At 42.2% G+C, this 24,809-nt stretch overlaps 1 protein-coding gene across 1 annotated transcript in view; it reads right to left on the bottom strand.

Moving 5' to 3' along the window:
- LOC124711298 (calcium/calmodulin-dependent protein kinase kinase 1) overlaps positions 1–24,809 on the bottom strand; it is a 1,501,168-nt gene that overhangs the window by 802,382 nt on the left and 673,977 nt on the right. Inside the window, exon 3 of the mRNA XM_047241302.1 lies at positions 1,882–1,942. Within this exon, the coding sequence (XP_047097258.1) occupies positions 1,882–1,942 (61 nt within the window). The remainder of the gene's footprint in view (positions 1–1,881; positions 1,943–24,809) is intronic.

Here is a 24,809-nt window from a genome sequence, read left to right on the forward strand (position 1 = left end):
GCGCCGGCGTCCCAGTAAGGTAGGCTGTGTGTAACGGCGCTGGTGGTCCGCGCCGCCGGCCACGCTTTGAAGGGCGCACACGTAAAATCGGCCGGCGAGGCGGAGGCGCGCGCTTTTAGGGCTGCGCGCCCTTTGCAAGCGCCGCCCCGTTCGGCTGGAAGAGATACGCGTGCTCGAAACGCCACTCACGTCTTGCTGCCGCCGCCGACATTCACACAGCGGCCGTAGGCCCGACACAGATATGTGTCTCGAACGGCGAGCTGGGAATGCCGTGGGCGTCTCTGCCCGAGACGGAAACAACTTTCCTCATTCCTGCTTCCTCTGCTGCAAAGTTTCTCTGCTCCTTTCCGAAACATCGCGTGAAAAAAAGCCATTCTGCACCACAGTTTGGAGTACTGTTAAAGTTCTGAAAGTGTGTGTCGTCAGAAAAGTCAACTAATACATATCTAGCGAAAGGGCCGTTAGGATAAAATTACGGAGATTCGAACTCCCGCGGAGGCTTACCACTAACCGTTCTTCCCGCGAATCGTTACAGACTGCAGCAGGAAAAGGCGGATGTGACAGAGCTACACAGAGTACCCTCCGCCACACACTATAAAGTGGCTTGCGGAGTAGAGAGGTATGTGTAGATTAGATATCAAGAAATCCACTGACGATTAAGTGATTACAACGAAAGATTTTACTAGCAGATGTCCTAGTTGCTAGAGAATCTTGCAGATTGTAGTGTCGTTCAACCATCATCCGCAGCAAGGGAGGGTTGTCATTAAAACTCTTGTCGACAGAGACAAAATAATTTGTACACGAGAACACTTCCACACTGAATTAAAGCACGTGAAGCACGCTTTGCATAACGAAAAAAGTATAAACAGTGCTTGAACCAAATAACAGCTGACCGAAGAAGAAAGACAAAAAAGAACCAAAGAATGATATGTTCTCTCTCCCTTTAAATAAAATGGTAACTGATCAGATTAATAAGATTTTATACAAACTTATCATCAGATCGGTTTTAGACCGAGATGGAAAGTATATCAACCCCTTAGATATGTAAACGACAGTTGCCCGTTTCTGTCGGTTTGCAGCGTATATAAAATTTCACATATTTTTAAGTTCTACATTAAGAGTACAAAAGGGAGCATGTATACACGTCCAAATATTACGATTGGGCAAATAAAAAAAATCACCTTTAGAAGAGTAAGGCGGAACCTGTACGTTAGAGATCGCTGAACCTTTGCAGCTGGGTAGAAACAAGAGTCACGGTTCACACAGCGAACGTCCCCTCTATTCTGTCCTCTCTATTACTACAGATTACATGCACCTGTATCTGATTTTACTTTTCTTACACAATGTGCGAGTCACTGATCGTCTTCTCCATGACACAAGAAACGTAATTTGTTTTGTGGAACGTTACACAGCAGCGAAAAAAATGTTCCAAAATGACCCCTATGGAACAAATTCAAAAACATAAACAAACAATAACATGGAAAATACTTTTACTAAAGCAAATATTTTTATACGGTAGAAGAATGTAGAAGTCATCTTCAAGACCGTACCGCGTTTATAGGCCAACCTCGGCCGAACAGTGCCTGGAGAACGTTACCTTCCATCACGTGTAATGCCAAAACGGAACTACGAAGGCGGTGGTGTTCGCAGCACAGTTCATGCCGTCTTAAAGGTGATGGGTGGACATACCGCATATTAATGTCCACTAATGGATGTCTTGATACCCTTGATCAAACAGTGTATATACGTAGTGCTCCGAAGTGGGCAATATTTAACTTGAATAGGGCATATTTGCACGACAAAAATTTGCAGCAGAAGAGTTTCCGTGCAGTTACCAGAGACGGACAGCAGTGAGAGCGCTAGTCACTTGTCACTACTCACCTTGGGATGTCTCCGATCTTGGGCGCTCGGCCGCGTCGGCAACCCTCAAACCATCTGCCGCCTGCAACAAAGAAAATCATCAAACGACTGTACAATATCGGTACTAAAACTAAATTTTTTAATACGAACGTTCGCCATTTGATTGTATAGACGATACTCTACTGTAATATCATGATTTCGGCCTTCCGCCGCTTTCAAGTACTACAAAGTTGGCCGTGATCATCGACGAAATACATTAATTTTTATTTTAATAATAATGCAGGTTTCGACGATGACTCCATTTATAATAATCGGATCATGGACAACATTGTGCTACTTAAAAATGGCCTAAGGCTGAAATCATGAAAGTACAGCAGAATAATTGATCTATACAGTCAACTGGAGGAAGTTTCATTTAAAAAGTATTACATGACAGTGGTCCCAAACCATGGTAAAATTATGAAGACTACAGTATGCACTAGCAAAGCCTTATTCCCAAATGCCAGCCCACCATAACGTGTTACCTTCGTCTTTTTATGTGGGCAACTTGGGTGGACTTTCTGAGATTAGAAGAATTCCCTCTACGTTCTGATTAGGCACCTGCATTGAGCCTGCCTATGCGGTGTCGGCCGTACCTGCTGTGGCACTCAGGCACTCAGTAGATTCAAGTACAGTAAGGGTGTCCTGTAGTCTGGGCGTGCGCATAAATTTATCCAGGTGGAGACAACGAATTAGTCATTTTTGAGACGTGTCACGACACATAAAATAAATTTTGAAAATGACGCAGGAAACGTATTATATCCCACAGAGCAACTGTCCACCCCTGGTAGCAGAGCGGTCAGCGTGACAGACTGTCAATCGTAGTGGCCCGCGTTCGATTCCCGGCTGGGTCGGAGACTTTCTCCGCTCAGGGACTGGGGTGCTGTGTTGTCCTAATCATCATCATTTCATCCACATCGCCTCTGTAAGTTGCTGCCACTAGCCTGCGAAGTACACAACCAATAATCTGTAAATGTGTTTTAAATGTTTCTTTTGTATTAATCTATATAAATTGTTAAGTAGATCTTAGTTTTGAAAGTATTAGAGCCTTTGAAATTATAGCTGTAGCGAGTCATGACTTTATGCTTAAGTTAAAATCTAAAGGGACTTCCCCGCGGAAAGGTGAGGTGGGAGAAACGTTGCGACGGAAAGTCCCAGAACAGTTCTCTTTGTGGGTTGGAAGGATTGTGAAGAAGCGATGCCCACGTACTGTGCTGTGTGGTGATTAAAGTAAGCACAGTCATTGTTGAATGGTGTCGGATGGACGTGAAATTATTGCTGCATATAATTCTACAGTATTTATCAGCTATTTCTCAACCAAGCAGAAGTGGCAATGTTATTACGAGGACCAGTTGGAGGTCGTTGTTTACTGAGAGGGAGGCAGATATGGTGCAGCATTAACTACTCCACTGGCCAAATATTACGATGGGAACTACGATTTGGAAGCCACTGTGCAAACGCTGCTAAATCATCCATCAGTAGCTAAATCTCATCAGAGACTGCAATACGTTGCTCTACATCACAAAAGGACTGAAGTATTTATTTCTGAGCTAAAGTTCAGTATGTTCTATTTTTCACAGTCATGGACATATTGAAAAATTCATTATTTGTCGTCCTCTTGTACTAGTTAAATGTTTAAAAGCAGCAAACTTTATCACAATTTTGTTATTTCAATAGATGTTTAGTGTGTCCTTTCACCTACTTTGATATTTAATCTGCAACATTTTCGGATCGTAAACTGCTTATACGTAGGTCTACGTAAAGCGTTTAAAGTTATTAATATCGTATTATGCAAAGCACCGGATTGTGTATAAAGTACCAGCTGTTTTATTACATTGAATAGTATAATAAAAGCAGCTGCAGAAGAATATGCGATTTTACTGATTCATGGCGTGTGACAAACTAAATTTATGTTTCAAGAAAAGTGCAGGAAAGTGTTTTTGTTACGTTGCATTGAAGTACTATCAGGCCAAATTCTCTTCACGATGAAAATTACCACGAAAAATCAGTGTAAAAACTAATTTTCAGTCAGTGATCAGTTCTGTGTAAGGATAATGTTACAAAAATTACAAATACTACACCACAGTAGCTACGAATCTTCAATGCTTGGCAGCATCTTTTCACTCAACATTTCTGTGATATTTTACATAAAAGTATCTCAAGTTTAAAATAGATTTATCCTGTACTGACGAAAGTGTCTTTCGGTGCGGTAACGAAAGTAATACATGTGTAGGATCCATATTGTCCATATGCAAGGGCGTACCCAGGAGCTGAAGTAGGGGGGGGGGGGGGGGGGGCAGGTCATACTAGTCTCAGTAAACAAGGACTTGAGACAACATACATCACTTCTTATAAAATAAAACAGTAAACCAGCGAAAAACTGCTTTTAATAAACATTTTAAATACAAGAACGCACTTGTACAATCCGAGAAAACATGCAGCATTTCTTATTAAATAAAACAGTAAACTAGTGAAAAACTGCGAATATCTTCTAGGAGGGGGGGGGGGGGGCAGCTGCCCTCCCCCCCCTACCCCTCGCTGGGTACGCCCATGTCCATACGCAGTGTATGTCGCTATTTCAAAGGGGTTATGATATACATTGTGTGCTCTCTTCCCCCTTGTTTGGTTGCCTAGTTACTGCATCGGTTCCAGTTATTCAAATTTAAAGACTGTGTAGTAAGAGCTTATCTCTGAAGTGCTTTGTGCAGTTAGTGAAATCAATACTGAGGTTTCTCTGTATGCAAGTGTCCGCCCATTATAATTACGATAGCCAACCACAGTCATTTTAAGGCGAAATTGATCCATATAAGGAGGGAACTGGATGTGGTTCGCATGTCGCTTGTGTGAAATGAGATTTCTCATTCCTCTCTTCTGTCGTCCCTGTTCAATTTAAAGGACTGTGATGACCGGTCGCTAGCCTGCCGATCCTGCTATTGGCGGTTGAGTAAACTGACCAATGGTAAAGCAATATTCTTCTAACGCCTCTCTCTGCCGGTAAAGCTTAGAGTATTCTAGACAAGAGTGGAAGCCTAGCCATGAAACAGTTCGGACGTGTGTAGTAGTAGTAGTTCCGATGGAAATGATAAGTTGCCCGATGTAGCAGTGTTTCATACATCAAAAGTGTGGTAAAGTGACGGCATACTTATTCCGATGGGCGTGTAGAAATTTCGGAATTTTTAAGTGAATTTTCTGGCGAGAAAAGACATAAATTCCGCGTGGCGTATTGAGCAGGTCGGTGGCTAAAAACTGTGACTGCGTTTGGTACCGACAGACTTAATATCAATCAAAAGGAATCAGTATTTTTGTAACTATTATGTTTTCGGGACATGCAACACCATAAACTTGCTAACGTGAGTGAAAGGGATTGTGAGTGAATGTGTTAAGACTAGCACGGGCTTGACAGTGGTACTTGTTCACCTAAGTTTCAGAATATATTACTTGAGGACGAAATTTCCAACCTTTCATTTCGTGTGAAAACTTCCTCCCGAAACGTAGATTAGTGACTTTGATTGCAGCCTGGTTGACGTCGAAGTACAGTAGGTTTCGCTCGGCTTCTCTACTGATGATATGCTGAGACAATGTTCATGGGTAGGTAAAGGTTCGTCGTAAAGGGACGGAAGGAACCGCGCCGCCGCACTGCCTGTTCTTGTGCAAACAGCCACCGGAGTTGTGAACGTCGTCCATACTGATAAACAGCGATGGGTAAACAGCGCTGGCACCACAATTCTGCCAAACTCTGAGACTTGTGACGACCGCGAAATGCCACAACGCAATGCTAACTCAAATAACGCGCTATTCGTATACATCCGTAAAGAACCGAACAACATCGAGTAACAGGCTTCGCTATGTCCCACACGCAGCCCACGCACGCTGCACGCATAAAGTTTGGCACTCCATGGCCAGCCTTGGTTTATAGTATACTAGCTAAGAAACGCAGCGCTGCCAAGATGTTTATTTATTGCAACCTTCTATTAGTCAATCTCTCCATCCCTTCTGTCGCTGTCCATCTCCTCCTTTCCCCTCTGTCCATTTTCTGTTGCCCCCCGTCTTTGTCCATCTCGTCCTCTCTCCTTTCTCTATCCCATCGCCCATCTCTGTCCATTACCTCTACCCCCACTCCATCATATCCACCACCCCATCCCTCTCTCCACCTTCTCCGCCCACATCTCGTGGTCGTGCGGTAGCGTTCTCGCTTCCCACGCCCGGGTTCCCGGGTTCGATTCCCGGCGGGGTCAGGGATTTTCTCTGCCTCGTGATGGCTGGGTGTTGTGTGATGTCCTTAGGTTAGTTAGGTTTAAGTAGTTCTAAGTTCTAGGGGACTGATGACCATAGATGTTAAGTCCCATAGTGCTCAGAGCCATTTGAACCAGCCACCACCTTCTCCATTCGCTACTGTTTGTCTATATCCACCTGTCCCTCCTTAGGTCCCTCTCCTCCTCTCCAGGTTCCATCTTTTCCTGTCCATTTCTTCCAGCCACTCTTTTTGTCCATCTCTGCCCTGCACATCTCCCTGCCTCTCCCTTGTTCCTCTTGTCATCTATCCTTTCCCCTCTCTCTGTGCCTGTCTCCAATGTCTGTCCATCTTCTCCTCCCTCTCTTATCTGTGCCTATGTCCTTCTTCCCACGTCCATCTCCTAGTCTTCCCTGCTCTCTCCCTTTTCTCAGATTCATCCCAATAGAAGTATGGCGGTTCTTAGTCCTACAGTGTGTCTTTCCAGACTAACTAACCTTTTTATCAAATTTGAGTGGACCATTTAGGATAAGCTACTTAGACGTGGCTCTTCTGTCCATATATGCACAAGTCAGACATGTGTCCCACATATTTAACAAATTTAAGACGTATCTGTACACATATTTCACCTCTATGTCTATCGAATTTCACACTGCATTTCCATCTTCACGGAGCGTATGCTTATGCTTATGATGTCGTGTCTTATAAACTATGTGCTGCACAGCGATGTAATGGTGCAGGTACACTCAGTGGTATTTGTGCCTATGTCTACTAAATGTGATGAGAATAGAGTTAATAATAAAGTATCATTAAATTAAAACGTCGCCCATTTTTTTACATGCCAGTTTTTCATTCATTTCATTATTTGACGTCATACATCCTGAGCGATGTGTTGTACAAGAACACGATTTCCTACGTAGATTTAGCGGCATCTGTGGATACTGTCTGCAAAATGTGTTGCGAAAGTAATTAGCACTAATAAAGTGAAACATCATGCATGCTTAGGCAGTTTCTCGCGCATCGCAGTATTTATGACATGATGTTTCCTGAACTACGTGTCATACAATGATACATTTTTAAGGAACATTCTGCAGCTTACATAGAAAATGTCTGCAAAGTGTTTTTCGAATATCGTGAGTAGCAAAGTAGTCGTGTGGCTAGGGCCTCCCGCCGGGTAGACCGTTCGCCTGATAAATTAATATGTCATGTATGATGTGGCAGTTTTTGACGTCTTATCTCTTGAACTATGAGTCATACAATAAGATATTTTTGTAAGCGCATTCAGTGGCAGATGTGGGTACTGCCTACGAAAAGTGTTGTGAATAAAGCAAGTACCAACAAAGTAATAAATTTAAGCGTGTTGAGGGATGCGGTAGTTCTTCATGCATCTCTGTATTTATGACGTGAAGTATGTTTCGCAGAATGATGTAATTTTTCTGGTACATTTAGTGTTATATACGAATACTGTCTTCAAAACGTGTGACGAATACAATTAGTAGTTAAAAGGTTGTAAATTGAAGCGTCATGCTACATGTGCTAGTTTTATCACATGACCACCATACATGTAGTACGCGATATATACTTTTCCTTTCATCATTCTGTGGGCTTCGTCAGCGACAAATTTTTCGTAAGGCTTTTAACTTATGTGTAAAGTTTGTTGCAAATCTCAAACTGCTGTCAATCTCAAATCCTGGGTAACTAAAGGTATTTTCGTGTCATGGACTACACTGCTTTTTCACCCCCAATACTTTGATAGGGAATGATTCTTACTGACACAGTGATTCTCTCCAGACAATGGTTTAGAAGCAGATGTGGAACATGCATACATATACACATATGTACATCAATTATTGTGGTTAGTATGGATATGGATTGCTGCATCCGTCATTCAAGTCACGCAAGGCTGAACCAGATACAGGAGTGCAGAGTCACCCAATTATCTTTTCGCACGCGCAATCCTTTGCAGATGGCATAAATCTCGGCAAGTGCCAGTGGCTGAGAGCCGCTTCGGCCACAAAATACGCGGCAGGTTGAGTAAAGGCTTGCTCGCTGCGCCCAGGACGGCGCGACACGTGGAGGAGAGCGCACCATAAATGTCCCGTGTGGCGGGCATTTTTCAGGAGCGGCGGCAGTGTTAGCCGCCGCCCGCCTGACCTAGTTCGCCGCTGGAGCAGGGAGCGAGCGGAACGAGCGCTCCGGGGGAGAAATACGGCGCGCTCCCTCTCGCCGCCGAGACGAACGAAGCTGGCTCGCACTCCACCGCTACAGCACGAGGCGGGATGCGCAGTGCGAAATTCACTCAGTTACTGCACTCAGGCAGGAATACAAAGATTAGTCCGCTATACATTATTTCTGTTGTCTGTTATGTGTGCAGTGGGTCTTTTGGGTGCGCTCAGTTTCCTGGCCGATTGAAATGCTCGTCAGTGAAGCCACATTCTTGTTTGCGTGTTATCGAAATCGATACTGGCAAGATAAAGGACCCAAGAATTCCATGATTTTAATTTCAGGTTTAAATTTTTGATGCAATTTCGGTTTCACTGTTGTAATATTTATGCAGTTTATTAATTTTCGAGTTGTATTAACATGCTTTGCTGAGTGGCAGTTGTAGATGCGTTCACTTCGTCTGCAGTCGCCCCTGTTGCGATTACTGGTGAGATTGGATGAAAGTCTTTGAAGAAGAAAATGATGCAGCTGGTCATAGGGCTACTGCTGTTATGCAATGTCGAACTGTTCTGTGGAATGCTTCAACAGATATGTAATTGGATATTGTCACCTCATTCTAAATTATGGAAGTGCAATGCTGCATCAGTTACTAGTGTTATTTTGCTCGCAAACATTACAGATGCTGTACGTGTCATAGACATAGACTGTTAGTGATGTGTGAGGAATGAGCAGTCCGTGAAGGATCTGCATCGGTGTGGTGTGGTAATCCGGTGACTTGACGCCTATAACCACTAGTTTGGACAGGCATTTTCACAGTGATAGGGGAATTCACTTTAGCAGGAAGTATTTGTACGTTATATACACAAATCTTCATCACGAATCACTCTTACCTATTACTGAAAGTCAAATCAAAATCCATACAGCAGATCCTGAGGCTTTAAACAGATTATGAATGGAATTAAATTCTATAATAGGAACAATATATTAAATGCTGTGATATAATTACAAATTAAGAATTTTTTTTTTCGCCTTTACTTGTACTGCGAAACCTTCCTTCTTGCGGAATTTTATGATTCTAAGCCAAGGGGAGTTTTGATGAGTGAGTTTGCAAATACCAAAACATAGCTCCGCTTTTGAATGCACTGACTCTGAACCGTGCACTTTTTTATATTATCAAGGGATCGTAGACCTGGTACAGATCCCAATCACTCAAGCAGTACTCAAGAATGAGTCGCACTATCGTCCTATAAGCAGTCTCCTTTCCAGATGAACCACACGTTCCTAGAATTTTCCCGATTAACCAAAATCGGCCATTCGCCTTTCCTACCACAATCCTATCGATTTGCAACGCTACGCCCAGATATTTAAACGACATTATTGGGTCATGCGGAACACTACTAATGCTGTATCCGAACATTATGACTTTCTTTTTCTTACTCACCTGCATTAAGTTGAGTTTTTCTACATTTAGAGCCAGCTGAAATTTATGATAGCACTCAACTTTGATATTTTACCAAACACCACGGTATCATCAGCAAACAACTGCAGGTTGATCCTCATCCTGTCCACTAAATGTTTTATGTATATAAATAATAATAGCGGTCCTATCACGCTTTTATAAGCGAAGCGAAGCCGCTCCCATATCTGTGAACCTATTCCATATACTCCTACATTCTTTAACAGTCTGCAATGGAGCAACGTGTCAAACACTGCTGTGTATAACAAAGGAGTCACCAACGCTTTTTTCCAGTTGCTTGCGACTTGCCACTGGGCTAGAGATTCATGACAAATGCAAGCTAAGTAAGAGGCCAATGCGTAGATTATTCTTTGAAAAACCGAGCTCAGATGCCATCCAGACCTAGTGAAAAAGAGGTATATGAAGTAACTTACATGAACTAAATAACTTTTGTGACGTCTCTATAAGAGCCCTTTCATAAAGATTTGTTAAACTTAACTTGATTTCGCAAGTTTCTAGCCCCTCACGTACAGAGGAACAATCAGCAGCACAGCAAGCCCTAATTATCCACAACTTCATACTTTATTTGGATTCATATTAGTTTTGCATCTACTTTACACATATACAAGTCGATTTAGTAAGTTTTACCTCCACCTTCCCTACACTTTATCATGATGTTTCAATTTTGTACTGCTACTCTTATTTCCAATTCCTTCCCTCTTACAGTTATAGAACGAGTGACTGCGTCTGGATATTGGAGGTTTCAAAGTGTTTGGCGGTGGGTAAACTCGTCCGCTATTACTGTGGCAGCTTTAGCCAACTTTTGTGCACGAGAGGAAGGCAAAGAGATTTTCGTTCTGCATGAGTGAAGCTCTAAGATGCTTAAGTTGGCAAGGCGTGGAATTTATTTATTTATATTTTTTTAAAAATTTCCGATATCTTAGGGGACTGTGATTTAGACAGAGTGCTGTTTACTGGTTCCAGGGATGTTGGAGAGAGAGGCTGCTCTTGGGAGCTAGTGTTCAGAAGTGGGTATGGTGCATGAGTTTGTGTAAGTTTCAGCCTACTGAGTTCTTGATTTGGTCTTTTTGCAACGTCAGACTTTAATAATCATACGGGATAATTCATTCATAATAGGAAGTAATAAAATTTTAATAACTGTTCAGTTTGATTGGTAGTTACTTTGTTCAACCAGAACTTAGGAATGTGGGAAATTGGTTTCAGTCCAGTTTCAGTTAATATTCGTATTTCCCAGTGTGAATTTTGTGCCTGCTTGAGTTTCTAATGTTAGTTGATCTTCTGCTAGTTAGTTTAATCCGTATTCAGTATCTTCTACTCGTCAGTACTCGCTCCTTTCTTGGTTGAACAGCACATGTTTGTCGCTGATTTAAAGAGCCATCGCCGGCCGCTGTGGCCGAGCGGTTCTAGGCGCTTCAGTCCGGAACCGCGCTGCTGCTACGGTCGCAGGTTCGAATCCTGCCTCAGGCATGGATGTGTGTGATCTCCTTAGTTTGGTTAGGTTTAAGTAGTTCTAAGTCTAGGGGACTGATGACCTCAGATGTTAAGTCAAATAGTGCTCAGAGCCGTTTGAACCATTTTAAAGAGCCATCAGTTTTCGGAGTCTGTTTCATCTTTCAGCGATAATTTATTTACGTGGGCAATTCCTTCCATCAATTGACTAAATTTTTGGGGTCTTTATATTTTTTCTTGGTCTGGCTTCGTTTGGCCTGGCCCAAGTGTTTAAAAAATGAGCGAGTCTTCAGTTCGTCGGTTTTCGGTTCTCGTTCTAAACTCGTAGGGCTTATTTAGACGTCTCGAGATGTCTGTGTTATGCGTTAGGCCGGTGGAACAAACCTTTTGTCAGCCACACGTGACTGTGATACATGTTTTAGTTCTTCTAACGTGTTTTGTTTTAGTGTGTGTGTGTGTGTGTGTGTGTGTGTGTGCCTGTACCAGCTTAACTTCCAGTTACTCCTGCTTTATTAAGACCTAATGATTTACGAGCCCATCAGCGCCATATCACAAGGACAGGAGTGTGGTGGAGTGGTTCCAGCAACACAGTGGCGAGTCCCGACTGACGTGCTGGTCCCCTCAACTCACCAGACCTGAACCCGAAGGAGCACATCTAGGGTTTGGTTGAACGTGGCGTCAGAGTTCATCGCCTCCCTTCCGGTACGTATGGGAATTAGGTGACTTGTGTGTGCAGTGTGGCGCCATCTCCCTCCAGGGACCTAGCATGGCCTCATTGCTTCCATACCACGACGCGTCGCCGCTGTTATCCGTGCCACAGGGGACATACCGGCCACTGAGTAGGTGGTCATAATGTTCTGCCTGACGAATGTATACCCCTATAAACTGAGCAAGTTCCTTAACGTAAAGATAAATTTCATTCCATTGGATAGACTGCGTCGCTATTCTCACTATTCTGTTTCGGTAAATATCGTTCAGTTCTTGTAATTTCAGTTTGTTATTTTAAGTAACTTTTGTCTATGTGCTCCGTCACCATCATTAGTGTTTGATAAAATTTGCTTTTGTGCCTCTACCAGTTTTATATCATTATCATTTATTTACGTAGATGGCTGTATGACGAATACCCAGAATCCAGTAAAGAAGTATCTGGTGTTACTGTAAACTTATGAATTCCCAGTTATAACATCTGAGGATTGCCTTTCTGATTTTATTACATATATGAAATTAGCTCTCTCTAAAGATTAAGTTTAACTTTGTGCTAACAGTATTTCCGTGCCAAGAGACTGAATATTGTGACATGTTAGCGTCTTCGTTATTGCCACCAACTTTAGTGTTGCTATTTTGTCTAAAACTGACATGGTGAGACCGTGGCTGTGTACAATTAATGTAGGCTAAATCTTACAAAGAAGAAGACAGAAACCAGCCACTATTAATATTGCTGATACCTAAATAAATAGCAGTATTAATAGTGGCTGGTTGCTCTCTTCTTCTTTGTAAGAATTAACCTACATTAACTTAAGTGTTACTTCACCAACATTAAAAGTAAAGGTCACAGTTATTAAAACTTTCAAGGCCACCAATACTCTCAATACCTCCACAGCTAACAACAGCTGCAGTAAGCCGTTCACTACCCTTACCAAAGTTTTCATCCCTTACTAGACAAAATTCAAAATACCATGCGAAAAAATACAAGGGCTATCAAGAACAGCATGGGAAACCATGCATTTCACCTTCACTTTATTTTTCTCCTTGGCTCCAGTATGGTTTCAGTATTATCAACATACACCGTAGATTGCAAGTGTTAATCTCACCAAAAGCCGAGAAGTGATTCTTGGTGCCCTAACTCTTCTCTTAGGGGCACGCTGGGATGCTCTCTGAGGCTCAACTGTGCATCTCTGTCATTCATGACTCATGATTTGTGCATGCGCAACACAGAGCTGTATAGCCCAGCGAGTTTGTACTTGTTGCCTATGTACAGTGTTAGTTTGAAATCGCTTTATTATTTCACAGGAAAATTTTCGATTCCTTTATTGTATTGTTCGAATGACCACAGTTTCTGGAACTTTAACTGTGAGAAAAATTTGAATACAATTTCTTAAAGATATTTTATTTATTGTAGAGGAAGACATTTTGTTTACTGAATATCACACAACCCGCAGCCGACCACTTTGTAAATACATCACAGGTTGGCTGATGGGATACACACGTCCTAGTAAAATAATACGCGGTTTCGTGTGTTGGGTCATCTATATTTCGTATCTTTCTAACGATAGCATGTAGCGCGAAGCTTTCGGAAGGAGAGAAATACTACTGACAGTGAGGTGAATATATAGAAGGCTGTGAGCGAACAGATGGTGCAGCGTGTGTTTTTAGTGTGCCTTTTCCATGAAAATCATACTTCTGAAACATAATACACTGTGTTTAGAAACATGACTATGCATCTCTGTAATTCTGCTTGTTTCCATAAAATTTGTATCTAATGAGACCTATACGCTCCAGTAAACTTCGTAGAATATAAAAATCGTTCATGTATGGTATGTAAAAGCCTTCTTCAAAATTGAAAACTTTTGCGCGAGGTTTCATGTTTTTCTTAGTCAGGAGAATAAATGTGTTTGGCTACTGATTCATTATACTTTTTCCATAATTGTCATAGTAATGAAATAGTTCTAAAATTAAAAATTTAGCTCTGAAAGTCCTAGGTTCACATGAAAACATAGATTAATTTAGGCTTGTGGAACACATGGGTCCCATTTCACCGATTATAAACTGATAAGCTTAAAATTATTTTTGGTAATGACAGTATACTATTTATCACACAGGAAGGCAGTTTTTGTCCTTTTATTTCTCAGATATATCCAGAATAAATTTTAACCACGACAGATTTAAACCAAACAAATTGTCGATGAACAGCCAATTAAAAAATATTTTGTTTGCAACTGTATTAGGTAAGTAAGGTTCTCAGTTTTCAAACGATAGTTTTAGTTTCCTGTGTTTTACAGTATTATTCTCATCTATGAATGCTGGCAAAGTTCTACGCCACGTGAAGTCATCCGAACGGCGGTTGCCACGAGAGTTCTCTCTCGGCCGGCCGGCCTGTGCCTCTTATTACTCGAGGATTACAGAGGCGGGGTCAGACTGAAACTTATTAAAACATTCTTCAGCATCGTCCATAATTCATCAGGGCTCCACTCAGAACTCCGTGGCTTTACGTGAGCGATAGTCCTAATGAAGGACACCCAACTAATCAAGTCATAAAGGCGAACCTGGAAAACGTCCCCCATTAATTACTACTGGTCAATAAATTACTGCGGCATCCGTAATTAAAGTCTTCTTGCGTAACATGTACTGATATCGTCCGAGTGTTACAATGACGTCCGACTAAAAAATTAGGCCTTGTTATCGAAAGTCACAAAACACATACATAGCTTCTCTTTGTATTTATTACATTTCTTTATTAACAGTGTAAATATCCGTTCTGGTTTTATCAGCTACGATAGGTGCATATTCACACAAATATAAACAATATTCACTGTGCACTGGCCTCAATGTTGCATGGGTAAAATGCAGCGAACGAACGGTTATAAATAATTTGTAAATAAAGCAGATTGTAATTATAATATTCAGTACATCCATTATAGATGAACAGCTACCGTAATTTACGAGGACTATTAGAAAAGTAAGATGCGATCGTTCGAAAAATAGAAACCGCAGTGAAAATCCGATGAAGCTTTGCACAGTGTTGTTAGTATTCCTGTCGAGCGCTCCACTTCGCTGTTTTCAGTTCTGAGTATATAGTGAGCACGTCAAGATGCCCAGAAAGTAGTGACTGCCGCCATGTATGACTGCCTGATGAGAGATTTCACCTGATATCATGCATCCCACACAACGTAAGAGTCATCCGTTTCCTGCTACATGACGGTTCTCGACCGCATTCTGTATAGAGGATGTTCCTGCAGCGTTTCCGATAGGAAGTGTTTGATCACCCACAATACAGTCCCTGCTTGTGTTCGTCCGTTTCATCTCTGCTCACATGAATCATTGGCTACGAAGGCAACAATTTGGCACAGACGTCGAGCTGTAGAGGAGCGTGGAGAAGGTGTTGGAAAGCTGGTACAACACTGCGATAGATGTGTAACTCGGAAGAGCGACGACTATATACCGGGTGATCAAAAAGTCAGTATAAATTTGAAAACTTAATAAACCACGGAATAATGTAGATACAGAGGTAAAAATTGACACACATGTTTGGAATGACATGGGGTTTTAGTAAAACAAAACAAAAGTTCACAAAATGTTCGACAGATGCCGCTGGACAGCAAAACGTCAGTGACTGCGCATGACAATCCTGTATAAAAGGAGCTGTAATGAGAGAGAGAATCAGATGCCCCAGCAGTCGCAGCATGTTGACGTTACCTGAAAAGGCGCTTTTAGTGAAGCTGTATTATCAGAATGAGGAATGTGCTAGTTCAGCGTTACGATCCTATCGCCATAGGAAGGGGATTCGAACGGGTAAAGGTCCGTTGACAAATGCAGCTGTGGCGAGAATAACTTCGAAGTTCGAAGCCACGGGTTGTTTAGGCGATAGACCCCGTAGTGGCCGTCCGATCACAAGGCGTACGCTGCTGAGACAGTTCAGGAAGAAATGGAGACTGTAGCGGGTTCGTCTATGGACGGTGAAGTCAGCGCTCGTGCAGTCGCACGTCGCACCGGCATTCCTTACACTACCGTTTGGTAGGCACTGAGGCGTACCCTCCGATGTTATCCGTACAAAATCCATCGTCATCATGTACTGTTACCTGGTGATTTAGTGGAGCGGAGGGCATTTGCGGTGTGGGCGTTTCAAAAGGTGGCGGAAGATGGTTGAGTAACGTGTTGTGGACCGACGAAGCTCATTTCACGCTCCGAGGGTCCGTCAACGCCCACAACTGCAGAATTTGAGCTACCGAAAATCATTGAACTGTCGTGGAAACTACATTGCATGACGAGAAAGTCACGGTATGGGTTGGATTTACCACATCTACCATTGTCGGGCCTTTTTTCTTCGAGGAAATGAGTGATTCTGGTTTTGTAACTGCTGCCGTGGCGGGTGAGAGGTACGCCGACATGTTACAGAATAGCATCATCCCCAGCCTGGCTGATAAACACCTGCAGGAACGTACGATGTTTATGCAGGATGGTGCTCCACCCCATGTTGCTAGACGCGTGAAAGATCTCTTGCGCGCGTCGTTTGGTGATGATCGTGTGCTCAGCCGCCACTTTCGTCATGCTTGGCCTCCCAGGTCCCCAGACCTGTCCGTGCGATTATTGGCTTTGGGGTTATCTGAAGTCGCAAGTGTATCGTGGTTCAAATGGCTCTGAGCACTATGGGACTTAATACCTGAGGTCATCAGTCCCCTAGAACTTAGAACTACTTGAACGTAACTAACCTAAGGACGTCACACACATCGATGACCGAGGCAGGATTCGAATCTGCGACCGTAGCAGTCGCGCTGTTCCCGACTGAAGCGCCTAGAACCGCACGGCCACCAAGTGTATCGTGATCGACCGACATGTCTAGGGATGCTGGAAGACAACATCCGACGCCAATGCTTCACCATGAGTCCGGACATGCTTTACAGTACTGTTCACAACATTATTCCTCGACTACAGCTATTGTTGAGGAATGGTGGTGGACATAATGTGCATTCCTGTAAAGAACATAATCTTTGCTTTGTCTTACTTTGTTATGCTAATTATTGCTGTTCTGATCAGATGAAGCGCCATCTGTAGGACATTTTTGGAACTTTTGTATTTTTTTGGTTCTATTGAAACCCCATGTCATTCCAAGCATGTGTGTCAATTTGCACCTCTCTACCTACATTATTCCGTGATTTATTCAGTTTTCAAATTTGTACTGACTATTTGATCACCCGGTAGATTAGTAGCTGGAAGGTGTAGCGAAGTGTTGCAAATAATACAGATTTGATTTTCACTCTGGCGTCCATTTGGCGACCGATCGGACCTTACTTTCGGAGTAGCCCTCGTATATTGGCTCTCTATGTAAGTATAGCATCCAGCCAGTCGCTTTTTTAATTTGATGCAATTTATTGTACCAGAAACTCAACTGAGTGCTGAAAAGTAATTGCTACGAGTTTTTTTATGTGAAAACTATTAAAGCTGTTTAATTAAGAAACGTTATTAACATTCTACGTCTACATATTTATTTCTCAACGTAGTCACCCCGGCGACGAACATGTTTCTCCCAAATAAAGGTTAGTTTCTCGACTCCCTCAATGTGGAATGTTTGTGAATGGAGCCACAACGTCACCTCTCGTTGCAATACCTCATCCCTATCAAAACGAAGTCCTCAAAAATGTTCTTTAAGTTTTGGTAACAGACGAAAATCGGATCGGGCCAAGCCGGGACTGTAGTAGAGGATAATTGATAACAGTGAACCCAAGTCGTCGGATTGTCGCAGTGCCCGTGTGTGGTCTGGCATTGATATGCTGAAGGAAAGGGTGTTCCGTGTGTGGACGAACTCTCCTATTTCGTGCTTTCAGTTATCTGAGGGTCTTGCAGTATCTTGCATAATTTATGATGGTGTCTTTACGAATGAGTTACAATCACACCATACCTTAAACATCCCAGAACTCTGTGAGCGAGACTTTGCCAGCTGATGGCGAGAACAGACTAAAACATTCGGAGGCATTAGTTTTCAGGACGCCTTTGCTGGTTTCGAGCCATTGCACGCTCATCGTCACATGAAGCGGTTACAGGAACGCTATATTCCAGACCATTTGCAGCTAGGTGCTACGGTGATGACGCTGGTAAAAATAACGAAATGTTTACGGAACGAAAAAATCTTAATGTTTAAAGAATGGGTACAAGTGCAGCCTGCAGGTGGTTCCATTTGTTGTAATGTGGATAAAAATGTCTCTAAATAAAGAAATAGAGTGAGATATTCAGTACATACCGGGAGAGTGAGATTTTGGAACATAGCAACATTGTGTTCGAACATTATGAATTATCTCGAACAGAACGGTCAATTGACACGCAATAAACACAGACAGAAAACTCGTTCCTGTGAAAGACAACTAGCTCTTTATCCACACGAAGTGTTGACTGCCATCAACAAAGGGTTTCAATTGATTCCGTATTTCTAGATTTCCTTACCTCACATGCGGCTTGGAATCAATTTGCGTACTTGTGGAATATCGCCTCAGTTATGCGACTGGATTCGTGATTCCCTGTACGAGATGTCATAGTTCGGAATAATTGATGGAAAGTCATCGAGTAAAACAGAAATGATTTCTGGCGTTCCCCAGGGTAGTTTTATAGGCCCTCTACTGTTCCTTGTCTATATGAGCGATTTAGGAGACAATTGGAGCAGACGTCTTAGGTTGTTTGCAGATGATGCTGTTCAAAATGGTTCAAATGGCTCGGAGCACTATGGGACTTAACTTCTGAGGTTATCAGTCCCCTAGAACTTACAACTACTTAAACCTAACTAACATAAGGACATCACTCACACCCATGCCCGAGGCAGGATTCGAACCTGCGACCATAGCGGTCGCGCGGTTCCAGACTGTAGCGCCTAGAACCGCTCGGCCACTCCGGCCGGCGATGATGCTGTCCTTTATCGTCTAATAAAGACATCAGAAGATCAAAACAAACTGCAAAACGATTTAGAAAAGATATATGTATGGTGCGAAAATTGGCAATTGAATCTGAATGATGCAAAGTGTGAGGTCATCGACATGAGTGCTGACAGAGATCCGTTAAACTCCGGTACGCTATAAATCAGTCATCTAAAGGCCGTAAATTCAGCTATATACCTAGCAATTACCATGACGAACAACTTAAATTGAAAAGAACGCATGGGCATTTTTGTGGGGAAGATTAACCAAAGACTGCGTTTTATTGGCAGAACACTTAAAAGATGCAACAGATCTAGTAAAGAAACTGTCTGCACTACGCTTTTCCGTCCTATTTTGGAGTATCGCTCCTCTGTATAGGATCCTTACTAGACGGGTTCAACGGAAGCACGTTTGGTATTATCGAAAATAGGGTAGATAGTGTCACATATATAATACAGATTTTGGGTTGGATGTAATTAAACAGAGGGGTTTCTCGTTGTGGCGTGATCTTTTCACGAAATTTTAATCACCAGCATTCTCTACCGAATGCTAAAATATGTTGTTGACGTTGACCTAAATATTATCAATATTATCATAATAAAATAAGGGAAATAACAGGGAGCTCGGAAAGATAACTGTTCGTTTTTCTGGCGCGCGGTTCGAGATTGGAATAATAGAGAATTATTTTCAGGATGGCCCGATCAGCACTCTGCCAGACACTTAAGTGTGATATTCAGAGCAGAAATACAGATATAGATAAATATTACATACATAGAGGACCATGGGCTGTACATGTGAATTTATATATGCCAAACATTTGATGGCCTTCTGCTGTCGATTTATTATTGCTAATAATTTTATTTTGTAATTTTTTGTCTGCGTGGATGGATATTTCTAAATTATGTGGTCTGAAAAGACATGAAAGTTAGTTTAAAATTTTACTAGATATCAGGGACTTGTAAAATTTAGTATTTCTTACCTTGAGGTTGAAACACTCTTGTATCCATGTTTACTTATAAATAAAGTTGTTTTGTATAGTTTCTGTCTTTAGCAAACATGATTAATTATTCTCATCCGCCGGCTGTGTGTCGCTGAAGCTACAGCATCATCAATGAGCTCTTATTTGTTATGTACAGGGTGATCAACATTTAACGCAATCGCTTGGCGAGCATTTTTCGTCCCACCGACAACCAGTCGCTGGTGTTGGTGGGGAGCAAATTTCCCCTTTGCTGCGTGGCCTTCGGTTGTGTAGAATTATTGTGCAGGTAGCACACGTTTCTTAGGCGACAGTTTGCACTGTACTGAGCACAAGTGTTTCAAGCGCAGTGGGGAAATGCATGTACTGTTTCCCCGAGAGAGTATTCACGTATTATTCGTACGTGCGTATGGAATATACGCGTTCCATAATGAAATTATTTCAAGAGAAATTTTCCTGATTTTACATCCCTAATCGGAGTACCATTTAGCGATTGATAAATAAATTTTGTGAACCGCGAAGTGCTCTCGACAGGAAACACAGACAGCCATATACAGTACTCGCGGAGGAAACTGTCGATAAAATAGGGCATGCTCTGGAAAGATCTCCTGAAAAATCAGTTCGATGTCTTTCTCAACAAATAGTAATTTCTATGCCTGTGTTCAAATGGCTGCAAAGTTGCTGAAGTTACAACCATATGAAATAACTGCTGCGCAATAACTTAAACCGGGTGACCATGCATGGATGTCGAGTAGGAAGCATGATACAGAAATAGATCCCCACCTAAATTTCTTCTTGGATTTCTACCAAACTGGAGATGTTAATTCATTAGATAACAGTTAATGAAGTTCTGAAAAACTAACTTATTAAGGGAGGCTCGATGTACGCTTGCATGATTAAGTAGTAGGACCGTAGTGCGCTATTAGTAGTGAGACAGTAATAGGTCCATCTTTTCCAGGAAACATAAAACAACGAAAAATGAATGGAAAACATTTTGCGGCCTTCTCTCTGGCCAGTTACCAGAGAGATAATGTGGTCCCGCGAACTTTCAGAAGAACTCTGCTGGGGTACATGCAACCAACTTCTCATTACAGGAAATTCGTGACGCGCTTCAAGATTGACAACAATGGCCTCCCCAGCTCTCCGCTATTTTTACCTCGAGATGGAGGGGGCATTGAAAGCATAAAAATACAAATCACACACTTAAGATGAAACTAAAATTAACATTCGACAACAAATTTCTGTCATTTCTCAGAGCAAATTTCAGCGCATAACGAGAAGTTTCCTAATCTGGTGTGAGATATCCTGGAAAAACGGAGGCATTTCCACAATATCCTTCCATAATACTCGTAAATATGCGTTGATGTTGTGGTCTTCAGCACAGAGACTGGTTTGATGCAGCTTTCCAAGCTACTCTATCCTGTGCAAGGTTCTTCATCTCTCAGTACCTACTGCAACCTACATCCTTCTGAATCTGTTTAATGTATTCATCTCTTAGTCTCCCTCTACGATTTTTACTCTCCACGCTGCCCGTCAATAGTAAAATGGTGATCCCTTGATGACTCAGAATACGTCCTACCAAGCGATCCCTTCTTCTAGTCAAGTTCTGCCACAAATTTCCCTTCTCCCCAATTTTGCATGATTGCTCTCCTCGTTAGTTGTGTGATCTACACATCTAATCTACAGCATTCCTCTGTAGCACCATTTCGAAAGCTTCTATTCTCTTCTTGTCCAAACTATTCACGTTTCACTTCCATACGGCTACACTCCATACAAATACTTTCAGAAAAGGCTTCCTGACACTTAAATCTGTACTCTGTGTTAACAAATTTCTCTTCTTGAGAAACGCTCTCCTTGCCATTGCCAGTCTACATTTTATATCCTCTCTACTTCGAACATCATCAGTTATTTTGCTCCCCAAATAGCAAAACTCCTTTACTACTTTGAGCGTCTCATTTCCTAATCTAATACCCTCAGCATCACCCGATTCAATTCGGCAACATTCCATTACCCTCGTTTTGCTTTAGTTGATGTTCATTTTATATCCTCCTTTCAAGCCACTGTCCATTCCGTTCAGCTGCTCTTCCAGGTCCTTTACTATCTCTGACAGAATTGCGATGTCACCGGCAAACCTCAAAGTTTTTATTTCTTCTCCATCGATTTTAATTCCTACCCCGAATTTTTCTTTTGTTTTCTTTAATATCAGTAATATACATTTATTATTAATTATTTTTTTGTATGTTAGAAAAGACTAACGTGACAAACTGTACTATACTTAACTGCGGAACTGCTGTCACCAGTCGCAGATTCGAATCCTGCCTCGGGCATGGATGTGTGTGATGTCCTTAGGTTGGTTAGGTTTAAGTAGTTCTAAGTTCTAGGGGACTGATGACCTCAGATGCTAAGTCCCATAGTGCTCAGAACCATTTTTTGTTGCTGTCACCCGTGCCACGGTCATAAACGGCAACCTCACCGGCCAGCCGGGCATGGGGAAAATTGTTGCGGTAATGACTGATCACAGCCTGTATTAGGTAACAGGAAATTTGCTTTTTATTATATGAACGTATAGAACTTCAGTCTTCAAGTAGAGTGTCCAGACATTTGATAATAGAACAAAATTTGAAGAATACAAAATACAGAAAGCCATAGTCACCACAGCATATATTAACAAGGTTGATAAAACATTTCCTTTTCAAATTTGGGTCTTTTTACATAAAAACGGAAATCCTATATGTACACATAGTAGAAAGCAATTATTCATGATGTTCAATAGAAAAATAAGAGAAAATGGGACGCTGCTGTATCGCCTGCGGAACATATCTAGGTAGATAAAAGGAGAAAATTGTGACTGCTCAAGACGGGACCAATCCGAAAACAAATTCAACTGACATTTCTTTTTTAGTGGTGATGGTGGTTGCTTCAGATTACTTTGCATGTGTTCACCTAGGCTGCTTACGAGGAAGGGATAATATCTATTATTTTGGGCTACAGATTTACGTTCATTTCATTATATGCGTCTGGTTCACTGATGGTGATACAGAACGCTTTGCAGTTGTCCTGAAGAAATCAGTTTTATGTTGGTTCAAGTGGTGTTAACTATTGTTAATAGTTACATCAGTTGTATTGCTTTTCTGTATATCAAGAATGTATGCTGCCTATTGTGGGTTTTCTATATGAGACAAACATACATTTGCTATTTTGACTGGAAGTAGTCAATTTTAATTCTGCCAGGGTTACAAAACTCGGCGGTAGGTAAAGAAGATTGACTACTCACGAATTAATATGAAGTGACATGCTCTACAGTATTCATAACTGAAAAGCTTAATCTGCCAGAAAATAAATCGCAGCTCCAACTAAGGGCTCACCCCTGAACCTTCAGATTACACCCCTACACTCACATTTACCTATCTACACAGTTACAGAGAAAAACCAGCACAAAGAAGTCTTCTTAGGTGTGAAGGACTCGAAGAATATTTATATACGCACACATACCCACGATCAAAGAACGGTCGATATGAGTACAGATTGTTTAACTGTTGATACTTATTTACAAAAATAAGTTCGTAGTGGTCTGATTCCACGAATCAAATATTTTAGTTTTCCTTTATGTCCAAAATCGGGTAAGAGGTCCGTCCCCACATCACCATGCCTATGTTCAGTGTTTCATGAAGATATAAAATATTCATATCATCCCATAATTTATCGTCAGTGTATATCCCCCTTTTATGGCCTGTGTATGCTCTTCCAGAGCTGGAGCATTTACAGTTTCCAATCCGCTCTAAACTTGATATTTGTCTGAAACACGTCACCTCTGAGGATTCAGACGAATCCCTGCTCGCTTGCTATGTTGTAAGCGCACCCGACGGCCCCGAGACTGGCCGGTACTTCCTCCTCCCCCCGAGACCGTAAACAGCGCCGGGCCGGGGTGAGTGTTGACACAGCGGTCCTAATTAGACGCTCAGACAGCAGAGGTGCGCCATTGTTTGGCGGCCGTTAACGCCAACGCCGAGGGGCCCGTGTCTAAATTGGCTGCGCTGCTGGTACCGGCAGTCGCCGCCAGGCAGCGCCTGCGGCCGGCTGCCAGAGCCGCCTAGGGACCGATCTGTCAACTATGAGAAAAAAAGCAGACGCAGGTAATTGCTTACCCACTTCCGTCTTCCCCGCGGAGCAGTCAAAACGCTATAGCATAATTTTATAAACCAGGTGGATCCATTTTCTTTCCCAGCACAATAAATCCTACTGCTCAGGCACGCAAAAGTGGGTGAAACTTGTCTGTCACGTAAACACAAGCGTTTGAAAGTGTTTAAAGATACACTTACAAAATTAAAATCATGAAAGACTAAAAACAGGCAAAAGTTCTTAAATGTCTTTTAATCTGATGTTCCATCTCTAATAGATGGGTAAATGACAACCTTGATGGGTGGTTTTGCAGCAGAGTGTATGTACCACACTGAAACCTAGAAAAAAGGGGTAAACTTCACATGAAAATTTTACAACCATAGTAACAAATTCCTCCTACTGTGTTTTACAGGGTTTTTACTATGCTGTTTTACATTTTGAACACAGCTTCGCCATTATGTTAGGATCTTCACAGGGATGTCAACGTGCCAGAACAGTGCAACCCTGAATTTTGTCGATGTGTTCTGTACATGACATCTGTTGAGTCCTGTCATACAGTTTTGTCACTCCAAGTGGATGCAGTAGCCGGCGACATTGTCGCATTGGTATCATTGGTCAACGATGTTAAGCGCTGTCGATCTTGGCTAGAACTAATACGGATGGCACTCCGGGTCTGCCTATTGTTGTTGGCAAACTAGACGCATACAGCCCTTGTGAGGCTGTTGAAGTAGCTACTTAGTTGAAAAGTAGCGGCTCCAGTCATGAAAGCTGACAACGGCCGGGAGAACGATGTGCTGACCACATCCACCTCCATATTCACATCCAATGACGCCTACCGACTGAGGATAACACGGCGGTTTGTTGATATCATTGGGCCTT

Source organism: Schistocerca piceifrons, chromosome 8, assembly GCF_021461385.2.
Source record: "Schistocerca piceifrons isolate TAMUIC-IGC-003096 chromosome 8, iqSchPice1.1, whole genome shotgun sequence".
NCBI classification, from domain to species: Eukaryota; Metazoa; Arthropoda; class Insecta; order Orthoptera; family Acrididae; genus Schistocerca; species Schistocerca piceifrons.